Genomic DNA, 14,467 nt, shown 5'->3' on the forward strand with positions numbered 1-14,467 from the left:
TTTCAACTAAATTGGTTGAAATTTTGGTCAAGTAATCGTCGACGAAGCCCGAACTTCGGTATTGCATTTCAGCTTGGTGGCTTAAATATTAATTGATGACTTTGGTCATTAAAAATCTGAAAATTGTAAAAAAAAATAAAAATTTATAAAACGATCCAAATTTACGTTTATCTTATTCTCCATCATTTGCTGATTCCAAAAACATATAAATATGTTATATTCGGATTAAAAACAAGCTCTGAAAATTAAATATATAAAAATTATTATCAAAATTAAATTGTCCAAATCAATTTAAAAACACTTTCATCTTATTCCTTGTCGGTTCCTGATTCCAAAAACATATAGATATGATATGTTTGGATTAAAAACACGCTCAGAAAGTTAAAACAAAGAGAGGTACAGAAAAGCGTGCTATCCTTCTTAGCGCAACTACTACCCCGCTCTTCTTGTCAATTTCACTGCCTTTGCCATGAGCGGTGGACTGACGATGCTACGAGTATACGGTCTTGCTGAAAAATGGCATTGCGTTCAGTTTCATTCTGTGAGTTCGACAGCTACTTGACTAAATATTGTATTTTCGCCTTACGCGACTTGTTTCTTCTTGATCCAACTTGAGGATAAATTAATTCAAAGAATCAGATCCCATATGAACAAACTGGTCACACGCAGTGCATACTTTCGCTTGGCAAAACCGAAACCAGCTTTCCTCACGCAGTGTTTACTTTCGCTTGACAAAACCGAAACAAGCTTTCCTCTTGAAAATTGAACAGTCCGCATGTCCGCTTCATTATCAAAAACGATCGGACCCTTGACCACTTCTTCTGTAGGTTAATCGGACCTGTGTCCTGCTGGGGTTAAAGCTATAGGTCCTGGGGAAATTGGATCGGTCAGAGACCGGAGACCGACTAAAATGTACATCACTGTCTCAGTGTTCAATCAATCAATATGAGGCTTATATCGCGCGTATTCCGTGGGTACAGTTCTAAGCGCAGGGATTTTTTTTCTCTTTTTTTTTAATGCAATTTATATCGCGCACATATTCAAGGCGCAGGGATTTATTTATGCCGTGTGAGATGGAATTTTTTTACACAATACATCACGCATTCACATCGGCCAGTAGATTGCAGCCATTTCGGCGCATATCCTACTTTTCACGTCCTATTATTCCAAGTCACACGGGTATTTTGGTGGACATTTTTATCTATGCCTATACAATTTTGCCAGGAAAGACCCTTTTGTCAATCGTGGGATCTTTAACGTGCACACCCCAATGTAGTTAACACGAAGGGACCTCGGTTTTTCGTCTCATCCGAAAGACTAGCACTTGAACCCACCACCTAGGTTAGGAAAGGGAGGAGAAAATTTCTAACGCCCTGACCCAGGGTTGAACTCGCAACCTCTTGCTTCCGAGCGCAAGTGAGTTACCACTCGGCCACCCAGTCCAAGTGTTGGCTGTTTATTAGTGTTAATCTTCTAGTTTCAGGCTGACAGATTGACTAAATGTTTTTATATCGCTTCAAGCGACTAGTCTAATTTTACTGATCTACCCATACCTTGAGGATAAGAGTACAGTCAGTTCCTGGGGCCACAGCCATGATCTCGCGTCCAGCCATGGAAAAGCCGTCCTTCAGGTGTTCAAGCTCAGAGCCCTTGATGTCCAGCAAGGACACTACATGGTCAGAGAAAGCGTCTGCTACTGCCTTGGCTCCTTGCGAGTTTGTTCTCTTGCCCACTCCAACAAAAATCTCTTTGCCTGCAAGAAACAGATGGAGTTTAAATTTAAATCATTGCTCTTTCCTTCTACATCATTCTTACTCTCTCTTTCCATCTCACTCTCTCACACACACAACACACACTGACCTTTTAAAAACTGATTCACCAATGTTGTAGCACTGATTTTGCTTCAGTATGATTCAAAGAAAACTGAAAAACAGATACACTCAAAACAGTCCCGCTAAACACAGCTTTGAAATGTTTCAAATTACATGTCAATCCCAAATTGACAACATCTGGCCACAACTAGCATTAGTATTAGTAATACATATCAATCAATGCCTTTAGGCCAACAAAAAAAAGTTGTATGTTTCTGGTCACCCGACCCTACCTAGTTTTTTCCCGCCGACCCTAAACTTTTTTTTATTGCATTAATGTAAAAAAAAAAAAAAAAGCAGAAAAAAAAAGCGTCAAAACGAAAGTAACAGACGGCAGACGACACAAGGGGGATAACCCCGCATCCCTTTTGTCTCATTTGTTTTGTAATGTGTTGTCTTTCTCTTTGTATAGTAAGTCCAGTCTCTTTGCGTCACTGTATAGTTATTTTCTACCCTGACCACAAAAAAAACCACAAAAAATCCCAACCTACCTACCCTATTTTTTGTAGCCATGTTACCAGAAACATACATGTACCACTTTTTTTTTTGGGGGGGGGGGGGGGGGGGCCTTAGAGTTTATTCCCCCACCAAGGATGAAAGCTGAGAGTTATGTAAAACATGAAAATCAGGCATGCAGTTTTGATTGTATAATTTCAGTGGTTTTAAACATTTTTCCTTCCTGCATTTGTGGAAAATCAGGAAACTAGACAGTAAACGATCGTTCAAATTACAAATTCCTGGTATTCTAATTGAAACATTTATCCTGGATAATGCTTCTTATAACTAAAGACTAATTCTCTGTTCATTTACAACACTACTACACTAAACTAATTTTGTTTTTTTAAGATCAAACAACCATGAAAATAGGTATCAACATTACAGGGATGGCCCGATCGCCAGGGGCGAGTAAAAAATCCGCCGGGCTAGCAGAAACCGCCTCGCAATTCACCCGGTTGGCCAGTGAAAATTCTTGTCCAAACTCCAATGCAACACGTTTGGTTGTAATATATATTGAATTTCAAATATGACTAAGTGCCAAAAGGTGCTCACAGAACAGAAGACGACTTTGTTTTACAATAAAAATGTTTCTAAAAACGTGTGTCTGCTGAAAATTGGTGTGTGTGTGGATGAATGTGCGAAGAGATAGTGGACATAATTTTGTGTGTCTGACTTGAACGGTGTTGAAGTTATCTTTGTTTAAAGTCAAAAATAACGCCAAAACCGGCCATCTGAAAACGGACATCGTGATACCTCGTGTTTTGAATATGCCACAGAAAAATAACAAGAAGCACAAATGCCTTGCATTTCGTTTGATTGAATGATTGAAACATAGCTTAACAGACGAGACCAAACGTCAAATCTAAATCTTGAGAGAATTTTTTTTTTTCGATAACCGAATTTTAAGGTGTCGCACGCAAGATGTGTCGTCATCACGGCATACATTTTTCAATCGCAGATATTTACTAAATTTCTTTTTCAAAAACTCTGGAATTGATGTCGACACGTCAAGCGATAACGGTGTATCAAACTGCTGTCTTTCAAGTAATCCAGCAAAGACTGCAGAACTTTTGAACAGCAATTTTGAAAACGATCTGAAAATGTCGTCATATCTTGCATGCGACATAATGTTCGGTAATTAACGGTTATTTTCTTTTAAAAACAAAACTTACATGTACAAGGATCTACTTCATCTAGGGAACCATGTGACACATTCTGTGTTCAAAATTTGTGAAGAAATCACGAATCATGAATGCGCTACCAAGTGTTGAAATTATGTTGTCAACATCTTTTGAGATCTTGCGTGCGACACCATCTTGCGTTCAACATAAAATGTCACTAGCTTATCGAGGTTAATGGGAAAACTAACTATTTGTTGTCTTAGTTTAATCTTCTTAATTATAAGCGTAATAAAACAGAACTTCCAAGATAAATTTTAATTGAGATTAGCGAAAGAGCGGGTACGCAAGTCGACCTTAAAGCAACAAAATAAAAACACGAGCGTTTGTCGTGATGTCTTGCGTGCAACACGTTCTCAAAAAAGAAAATATATTTTTTTCTCAGACTTTTTTTAAGTTAAAACCTTGCAACTTCACATACATTTGGGCCTAATCGCCCCAATGCATGGTAACAGTCTTGTTGACCCTTGTCAAATTTCAAGGTCACGGCTGGGTCACATGGAGATCAAAAAACGGAAGAAAAATATTTTTTCAGAGATTTTTGAAGCTAGAACCTTGAAACTTCAAACAACGCTTTTGCTTAATCATCATTCGACAAGAAAATTTCAGGTTGATCTTTGAGAAATTTGATGGTCATAGCAAGGTCTCGTGTTGGTAAAAAAAAAAACCATGGAAATTAACCCTTTTCTCAGAATTATTGAAAGCAAGAACCCTAAAGTTCACACACTTTTGGGCTTAATAGCCTCCATACACGGTGGAAGTCTGGTTGACATTTGTCTAATGTCAAGGTCACGTATGGGCCAATAATTTTTTTTTAAATTATCACTTTTTTCCGTTGTTTTTAAAGGGAGAGCCTTCGAACATCATAAACGCCGTAGCTCAATGATTCTCTGACACAAAGAAGTTCAGAAAGATCCTTGTCAAATGTGAAGGTCACAGCAGGGTCTCGTACGGGTAAAAAAACAAACAAACAGACAATAATCCTTTTCACAGGTTTGTGGTAAGCTAGAAACTTGAAACTTTACACACATTCAGGGCTTGATAACGTTTTGACACGGTGAAAGTCTGGTTGACCCTTGTCAAATCTCAAGGTCACAGCCGTGTCGCTCATGGGTTAAACAAGAAGGGCAAAGCCCATACGACTCACATGCTTGACCTTGACCTTTACATGACCTTGACCTTCAGGGTCAAGGTCAAATAACTAAACCTAGCAATGACATCATACACTAAGAACTGCTTTACACATTTTTCCAACCAAAATACATGTGACCTTGACCCAAGGTCAAGGTCATCCAAGGTCATGCAACACAAAGCTGTTAATTCAAGACATAGGAAGTACAATGGTGCTTATTGGCTCTTTCTACCATGAGATATGGTCACTTTTAGTGGCTCACTACCTTATTTTGGTCACATTTCATAAGGGTCAAAGTGACCTTGACCATGATCATATGTGACCAAATGTGTCTCTTGATGAAAGCATAACATGTGCCCCACATAATTTTTAAGTTTGAAACAGTTATCTTCCATAGTTCAGGGTCAAGGTCACTTCAAAATATGTATACAATCCAACTTTGAAGAGCTCCTGTGACCTTGACCTTGAAGCAAGGTAAACCAAACTGGTATCAAAAGATGGGACTTACTTTGCCCTATATATCATATATAGGTGAGGTATTCAATCTCAAAAACTTCAGAGAAAATGGGAAAAATAGCTGTTTTTTAGACAACATTTATGGCCCCTGCGACCTTGACCTTGAAGCAAGGTCAAAATGCTATGTATGTTTTTTGGGGCCTTGTCATCATACACCATCTTGCCAAATTTGGTACTGATAGACTGAATAGTGTCCAAGAAATATCCATCGTTAAAGTTTTCCGGACGGACGGACGACTCGGGTGAGTACATAGACTCACTTTTGCTTCGCATGTGAGTCAAAAACCAGACTGTTATCCATTTCTGCTTTATTTCTAAAGTTAGAACCTTGAAACTTCATACAACGCAATCGATCAATTATCCTTCGACATGGAGAAGATCAAGTCGATCCTCAACAAAATTCAAGGTCACGACTGGTTCTCCTGACTGTATAAAACGGCATTTTTTTTCTCAGACACTTGTGAAGCTAGAACTTTGAATCTTCACGCATATTCGGGGCTAAATAGCTTTCTGACATGTTGGAAGTCTGGTTGACCCTTGTAGAATTCAAGATCACAGCTGGGTTGCGTATGGGTGGCATTGCTTTTGAAGCTGGAGAAATTGAACTTGGTATAACACATTTGCTTGATAATTCTCCGAGATGGAAATTAAAGCTTAAGTTGAGTCTTGTAAAATTTCAAGGTCGCAACAGGGTCGAGTTGGGATCATCAAAATGGAAAATTATCAATTTATTGACCATTTGTACATCTAGAACTTTGAAAATTCACACCAGTTGGGTGCTAAAAAGCCAGCCTTCAGGCATGGTAGAAGTATACTTGACCCTTGTCAAATTTCAAGGTCACAGCTCGGTCGCGTATGGCTTAACAAGGATAACAAATGATTTTCTGCATTGCCTTTAAAGCAATAGCCTTGGCACTTCGCACAACGCCTTTGCTTAATGATTCTTCAAATGTTTCTCGTCAAATTTCAAGGTCACAGCGGGGTCAAGTTGAGGCACAAATAATGCGAAGTTATGAAATTACCAAACTTATTGTAAGCTAGAGAGTTGAAACTTCATCGATGACCTTTACACGTGACTACAGTATGGGTGATGATACTCAAATTACAAAGTCACAGCTATTGGGGTCGAGTGCAGGCCAGAAAGTTAATTCCTTTTAAGCTTCAAAACGTGGCTACGTTATAGTCACTAGCTCGTATCTATATTTCTGAGGCTAGAACTTAAACACATGTGCATCTTTGTAGATCTAGAGCTTGAGCTCTTTCAAACATGACCCAAATCTAGTTGACCAAAGTCAAATTTCAGGGTCACAACAGGGTCAATTTGGGATCTTAAAATGGAAAATTATCAATGTTTTGACATTTTTAAAACTACAGTTTACACTTTAACAATTTCTAGGATTGGATGCCCCTTCTGACGTGACCAAAGTCTGGTTGACGTTTGTGAAATGACACATTTATATTTTTGACCTCAACAAGACCTTGCTGTGACCTTGATGCTTGGCGTTTTCATAAAGACTTTATAAAGACTAGACAGTGTAAAGGACAGCATACTCTAGAAATGTGTGTATTTTCACAGCTCGTGCTATAAACGCATTGACGAAATGAAAATATTCCAAATTTTGAACCAAACCTGACCCCGCTATGACCTTGAAATTGACAAAGATTAACCAGGTCACTTTCTTTTTAAATGGCATCAACATTCTAAAAGTATGTAAAGTTGGCTAAAGTGTAATGTTTCTAGCTTTAAAACATGTAAGACAACGAACATTTTCCAATTTGGAAAGCAACTTTACACCTTACTGTGACCTTTGAATTTGATGAGGTTTAATGCGACCTGCGCCACACAAGGGGGTCATTAAACCTTGGAAGTGTGCCAAGTTTCAAAGCCCTAGCTTCAAAAACATGCGAGAAATCCTCAATGACAAATCTTTATGTTTGACCTCAAAGCAACCCTGCTGTGACCTTGACCTTTTCAACCTAAACTGTAATCGCGTGTAGAGGTCATCATACACTAAAAATGTCTGTATTCTCAAAGTTTGTGCTATAAACGCGCTGAATAAATTGACACTTCCAAATTTTGAACCAGATGTGACCCCACTTTGACCTTGACATTTTTAGAAAGATTAACCAGGTGGTCACTTTTGTTAAGATTTCATAAAAATTCTGAAAGTATGTAAAGTATGTAAAGTCTAACTGATCTAGCTTTAAAACATGTAAGGCGTACAACGACAATTGTCCAGTTTGGAAAGGAAATTTAACCTAGCTGTGACCTTGAAATTCAATGTGGTTTAATGTGATCTGTACCAATTATCTGGGGGTCACCATACTTTGGTAGTGTGCCAAGTTTTAAAGCCCTAGCTTCAGAAACGTGCGAGATAACCTGAATGCTACGTCTCAGTGCCATGTGTGTTGAATAATATAACGAACAAAATTCCCGTTATTTGTGAAATAATTTGAGTGCATTTGTCTTTTCTTTTTATAATTGGTTCCAACATCTGTTGTCTTAACAAAAATCCCAATATCAGTCTTGTTGGTCAACTTTTATTTTTTAGCCCCTTTGTCCGCTTTTCGTGCGCACCTTTTGGCACTTAGTCATATATAAACACTGCAGATGCAGCAACTGTGGTATGCACTTGGCCAGCGACATTTCTGGCAGGCTAGTGACTTTCTTGAAGTTACTTGCCAGCCCGGCGAGTTAACATTTTCAGATTTGGTCATCCCTGCATTAAAAACTGAAAAACATTTGAATTTGACAAACCTGTGAAAAGAACATCTCCACCGTCGAGCGTGGCTTTGGCGTCACCCACTTCTTTCACAATCAGTCGCATGTCCTGCTTCAACACTCGTCTGATCTCACCAACCTGAAAAATGGAAAAGTAAGTATAACTATATAACTGTCACTTTCTTATTAAAATCAGATCAATTTCCAGAAAGCAAGCACACATTTCATTGAAACTCATTCATTTAAGATCACAGGAAGGTGAAGAGCAGACTGATCAGACCCTATTTCTCAGCCGTGAGAATCGCAAGATATTGCAAGGAAAGCTAGGAAGAAGCGTTTCTTGTGGACCGCTTACTGAGAGGAAGGCTGGGATCTGGTGACAGTAGACAAGCATCCCTCTGATCTGAGTAGATCACAGCGGCTAATCCCATCGGCTGTTCACCGACAACAGTAGACAAATCTTTCGGTATCAACCAATCCGGTTTACTTCTTGTCTGGCTGGCACAAAACCATTTCATGTATACGCCCGTGTTGACTTGCCAAGCAAAACAAAACGTCAAGAAACGGGCGCTTGTCTGACATTGAGAAGGAGACATGACCAGTATGTTAGTATTGTTACATTACATTTACAGTGTTAATACTAATAGACCGATCTTCAAAATGTGTGAAGTCTAAAGGTATCACTATCAGGCATGGGAATTGAAAATTGTAAAAAAAGGCTGAAAATTGTTAACTGAAGACGCGAAGCGTCAAGTCGACGGCGCAAAGCGCCTAGTCTTACTAGGGGGGTCCGGGGGCATGCCCCCCCGAAAAAAAATTTCTCCAAAGAACCCAGATGGTGCAATCTGGTGTCATCTGAGCTCCAAGTTTGCCATTAAATTCTGTTTTTAGAATCAGAGTTTTTAGTACCAATTTTTGATTTTTTGAAGAAAAAAAATATACATGTACAGGGTGACACGAAAAAAACAGATCCCACCAAAAGTTTAATATTTTCTGAAATAATCAGCCGATTCTTTTATTTTTTCAGGTGAGCCAAGCTGAAATGATGTTCTAACAGCCCACCAAGTTTGAGCTTCAAGATGTCATGGACAACGGAGCATAAGACATTTATAGTCGAGGCCTATTTTCGGTTTCAGACAGTTTGGACGTAGAGACTTTCCTGTTAAATCAGTTATCTATGGATGGAGGGATAAGTTCAGAGACCATGGGACTGTCAATAACCTCAATAGTAAAAACCCTAACAGGGGATCCCACTCTGGTCGACCTAAATCAGCAAGGACACCGAGGAATATTGATTCAGTCAGAGAGTCTGTTGTGCGCAGCCCGAGCAAATCTGTTCGCCGGCGAAAATAGGCCTCGACTATAAATGTCTTATGCTCCGTTGTCCATGACATCTTGAAGCTCAAACTTGGTGGGCTGTTAGAACATCATTTCAGCTTGGCTCACCTGAAAAAATAAAAGAATCGGCTGATTATTTCAGAAAATATTAAACTTTTGGTGGGATCTGTTTTTTTCGTGTCACCCTGTATTATATGGTTGAAATTTGTAAAAAAATTGATCTGTTGAGACAAACAGGAAAATGTAACTTGTAACACAATCTGGTTTACTTTCAAACATAAAAGTTACAAAGGCTCACCAATAAGAATTGCCTACTTAAGTTACTTTCCCATGATCTCTTACAATGAGTTTTAAAAAAAAGTATAAAAAAAAAGAAGAAGAAAATAAGGCTCAACGCATAGATTTTTCTTCGATTTGTGGGTTAGCGGTTTGGGTACCAGACCAGCTCCAACCCTTGCTTAAATTTGGTAAATATAGTTCGAAGATTACGAATACGATCAGCACAGTGACATTCGAATGGAGAAAAACTGAAACAGATGCGCAAAGTTCAGATCTAGAGCGGTGTTCTTCGCTTGATTTGAGGCAAAATCTGTTCTTCTTCTGCCGTATAAAATCGAAGGAAAATCAAACAATTCAGGAGCACTGTGCCTTACTTGAGCAGAAAAAAAACCACCTGGCAAACGTTGATTGTCCTTCAGAGAAGAGCACGTTTCAATGTGCTTCTTCCTGCGGAGATGGTCAGTAACAGTTAGTAGGTGTTGCAGACGATGCACCATGCTGAACCACGAACATCAATTTTTCTAAATCGGGTGCCGACGCGCTGTTTTGTCTCTATTCACTTCCACAACAGCCGACACCCACTCCCATTTCCATTTGTTCGCGCATCCAGTGTCATCGAATCTTTGACCACGTTTTACAACACGCGCGATCGACATTTTCACTGGTACACTGCGTTCAATGCTGTCGCGTGCCCGCGAATCCTATAGCGTGCCCGCGAATCAACAGCGAGCTGTTTCACTCAAAGTTCAAGTAACTGAGGCGGGCGGTAGCAGTGCGTGAACAAAGTTTTCGCGGGCTTTTGCGCTAAGGCAAAAGTAACCGGTGCTTTTTTTGTGTGCCTCCCCCCTTTATTTTTTCGGCAGACATTTTTGCTTTTCCGGCGGAACAAACAAACATTTCGGCGGACAATTCCCATGCCTGCACTATCAAGCCTAGCTTCAGCAACAAAACACAGGGCTTAATATTCTGATGGAAAACTGAAGATGTAGAAAATAGTCTTCTGTATTCAGAAGAACAAATTCCCTGGCCTGTTTTTAGGATACACTGACATTTATGACTATGAGCAGGAAATAAATGCAATTGTACAGTTGTAGATTTGTGTTGAACACCTATTTGTCACTGATTTTGGCGAAAGGGCTTTGCTTTATATCTCCCTGGCATAGTTGCGATACATGGCACATGCTTAAGTTAAAATGCTTAAACCTCCCAGTCCATCCCCTTCCCAGACCTGACAAAACACATTGGTACTTACTTACAAACACCCATGGCATTGACTCAGCCTAAAACATACTGATCCAGATAAAACAGTTGATTACCAGATTAAACAGTCAGTGTTAATTACCACTACCACACTAAACATTCAATGTAATTTCTTCTTCTTCAGCGTTCGACGATGGCTGTGTCTAGATTCTTTGGCCCGTGATGTTGACGAAGTGGGCTGTATTCAATGTAATAAACATGGGTGCAACCTGGAAAATTCCAAAAACCGGCAAAAGTTGGGGTCCACCTTTTTTAGTATTTAAATTTAAATGCCAAAAAAAACCTCTCCTGGAACAAAAACATCGGCAGCCGATGAAACCAAAAACCGGCTGCCGGCATGTAGCCGGCAGAGTTGCACCCATGAATCAATGAAATCATCAAATGTGATTAATAGTAATACAAATTATAAGTAATACTAATACTGTAATAGTAATACTAATAGCACTTTCTCTACAAAACTTAAGTGTAACTGTAAGACCATCATCTATTTCACTCTGACTGTCAGCTGCCATTCTAAATATTCCAATTAAATCGACAGAGAGGTGAGAATTGTCACCACAAAAAGACAATTCGCCGTTGACTGCTCTCAACGCACCTAAAAATGTCATCTGTGTCAACTGCCACTGCACCGCCAAACCACCACACCCGGAAATAACACTTTATCTCGTTGATTTCACTTCTAACTCAAATCTTATTTCTTGTACAAAGCAAAGAAGCCTTGATGTTAAAAGATGATCCGTGCATTTACCTCTCCTTGTCTGGTAGAGTCACCGGGACGAGTGATGAGAGCCGTACCACCAATGACAACTGCACAGTCCTCCACGAAACAGCAGTCCGGGTAGTTCTCATCCTCCTGAAGTTCGATCAGATTCACGTCGCAGTTTTTCAACACTTCTCGGATCGTTTCGTACTCTTCCCGGGCCTTCTCTATGTCCACTTCACCGCAATCTTTTGGGCGGATAGACCTTGCAGCAAACGACTGGGGTATGCGGCAGATGATAGCATAGTTGAAATGGAAGGGGCTCGCCATTTTGCAAAAGTTTCAATGACCTAAAATCGCGTCACGCTGAGAGTTGTCCCGATTCTGATAGAGTTACCTCTCTTAGACCAGGTCGATTTTTGTCTGCTCTGTAAAAAAGACTTCAATTAGTCTAATTCACTTCACTAAGACCAGGTCGATTTTTGTCTGCTCTGTAAAAAAGACTTCAATTAGTCTAATTCACTTCACTAATAACTCTCGCATTCCACACGCATACTGAAAAAAATATGCGCCGATCAATTTGCTTTTTCGCTTGCGTGATCTAATTCAATGGATTGAATAGTGACCGGGAGCTGGAGATAGGGACACTGACGCCGCATACCGAAGTTATTATTCATCAGCCATTCATTTCCCTGTGTGACATGGGAGTGACTCTCCCACGCAAGTGCTTTGTGCCCGCGACAGAAACATGTTTAAGACTTAATTTAGGGACATCAGAACAGGCCAAACGCGAGCCGCAATGTAGCCTACGTGTGCCCGAGTCAGTGTGTATGTGTGTGTGTGTGGATGTGGATGTGTGACAGTCTGTGTGGCCGTGTGTGTGTTTGTGTGTAGAGCAATTCCAGGAAAATGAGAAACATGCATGATTACATGGAATTTTTCTCTAGTACAGATAATACCCCGACATGTTGTTTTTTCTTTCTTTTTCGATAGAATGTCTGTGATGATGTCCGGTGTCCGACACTGATAAGCTCGACTGAACGACAAAACGGCCTCGAACGACAAAACCTCGAATGGACATAAGCTCGATGCGACAAAAGCTCGACGCGACATAAGCTCGAACGACAGAAGCTCGACCGGACAAATGCTCGACGCGATAAAAGCTCGATGCGACACAAAGATCATATTTCTCAGTCAACTTTGTCAGTGTGCAGACTCTGCTCGGTGTCCGAACACCCCCAGAATACAGGACCAAGTGCGCAAAAAGATCCTGTAATCCATGTCAGAAGATTCGTCCAAATGATGGTTAAAAACAACCTGCAGCGAACGGAAGCTGAAAACTAATGGTGCATCATTATAGTTCAACAATCATTCAACTGTATATGGCGCAGGGAATGTGTGAAGCCGATACGCGACTGGAAATAACAACTCAATTCCGACTGTGCGTGATAGTTTCGATAATTCAAATTCTATCACAGTGGTCACACTGTTGACTCGGAGAAACTTTTTTTTCTGAATTGATACTCACAGCAAGCAAACACACAGTCGTCAATTTGCCCGTGCCGGCGGCGTGCCGCTTACCTAACTCAGTTTCCAGATAAACAGTCATTCCCAATTAAAACAATAACAATGACAAATCTAAACCCCGACACGATCGTCCCCCTTCTTTTTTCTCTCTTCGTTCTTCTCTCTCTCTCTCTCTCTCTCTCTCTCTCTCTCTCTCTCTCTCTCTCTCTCTCTCTCTCTCTCTCTCTCTTCTCTCTCTCTCTCTTTCTCTTTCTGTCTCTCTCTCTCTCTCTCTCTCTCTCTCTCTCTCTCTCTCTCTCTCTCTCGCAGACAGATTAAAAAAAAAAATCTAAAAACAGACAGGAGGCTAAACAACACTGAGAAGGACACGCACCGACACGTTCGATCGTTTGTTGCGTCGAACTTTCGTCGTGTCGAGCTTTTGTCGCATCGAGCTTTTGTCGCGTCGAGCATTTGTCCGGTCGAGCTTCTGTCGTTCGAGCTTATGTCGCGTCGAGCTTTTGTCGCATCGAGCTTTTGTCCATTCGAGGTCAGTTTTGTCGTTCGAGGTTTTGTCGTTCGAGCATTTGTCGTTCGAGCTTATGTCATGTACCCGATGATGTCATATCCGGACTTTTGCCAAAGTTGAGGTCGAACTGTGGTGACCTCATGTTTTAAGGATATTCAATGAAACTTTAGTCAAACATTCTTTGACTTTGTGTGGACAATGGTATTGCATTTCACCTCTGAAGCTTAAAAATGTATTGACAAGTTTATTCATTAAAGTTGTCATTAAAATTGTATTATAGGCCTACGCCTCATAAATTCATAATCCAAAAATGTATAGGTACGATATGTTTACTCTGAAAATGTCATCAGAATGAAACAAAAATCGTTTCATGCAAATTAGGTCTTTTTTGTGTGCAGTTCGCGCGTGTAAGGATTGGTAGGTGTAATATTGCTTGCCTGTCGGTCTGTCTTCCTCTCTGTGTTTTTGTGTTTGCGTATGTGTCATCCTATATCTGTTTGGCCTTGATTCACTGAACCTAGTTCAGTTTCGAGATTTACTTTTTACAAAAACACACACAGGTATTCCAAACTGAAGATGTAATTGGAATTGAACATGAACAGAAATGTAATGCCTAAAGAAAAGGTTTAGCACAAAATCAGTGGATTCTGCAATAGGTGGTTAGCCTTTTTATCATCTTCATCCATACTTTTCTCTTTTCAGTCTTTTCGGCCTTTATCTTTTCTTTATCTTTCCTTTATCTTTTCCTTTATCTTTTCCTTTATCTTTCCTTTATCTTTTCCTTTATCTTTCCTTTATCTTTTCCTTTATCTTTTCCTTTATCTTTCCTTTATCTTTTTCTTTATCTTTCATTTATCTTTTCCTTTATCTTTTCCTTTATCTTTTCCTTTATCTTTCATTTATCTTTCATTTATCTTTCCTTTATCTTTTCCTTTATC

General features: G+C 39.8%; 1 protein-coding gene across 1 annotated transcript; it reads right to left on the reverse strand.

Moving 5' to 3' along the window:
- Positions 1-77: 77 nt before the first annotated feature.
- LOC138949119 (N(G),N(G)-dimethylarginine dimethylaminohydrolase 1-like) lies at positions 78-12,052 on the reverse strand. Its single transcript, XM_070320878.1, has 3 exons — positions 11,543-12,052; positions 7,954-8,056; positions 78-1,753 (listed from the first exon to the last, which is right to left on the reverse strand). The coding sequence occupies exons 1-3, from the start codon at positions 11,822-11,824 to the stop codon at positions 1,536-1,538; spliced, it is 603 nt and encodes a 200-aa protein (XP_070176979.1). The 5' UTR covers positions 11,825-12,052; the 3' UTR covers positions 78-1,535.
- Positions 12,053-14,467: the final 2,415 nt, after the last annotated feature.

The sequence above is a fragment of the Littorina saxatilis genome, linkage group LG15, assembly GCF_037325665.1.
Source record: "Littorina saxatilis isolate snail1 linkage group LG15, US_GU_Lsax_2.0, whole genome shotgun sequence".
NCBI classification, from domain to species: Eukaryota; Metazoa; Mollusca; class Gastropoda; order Littorinimorpha; family Littorinidae; genus Littorina; species Littorina saxatilis.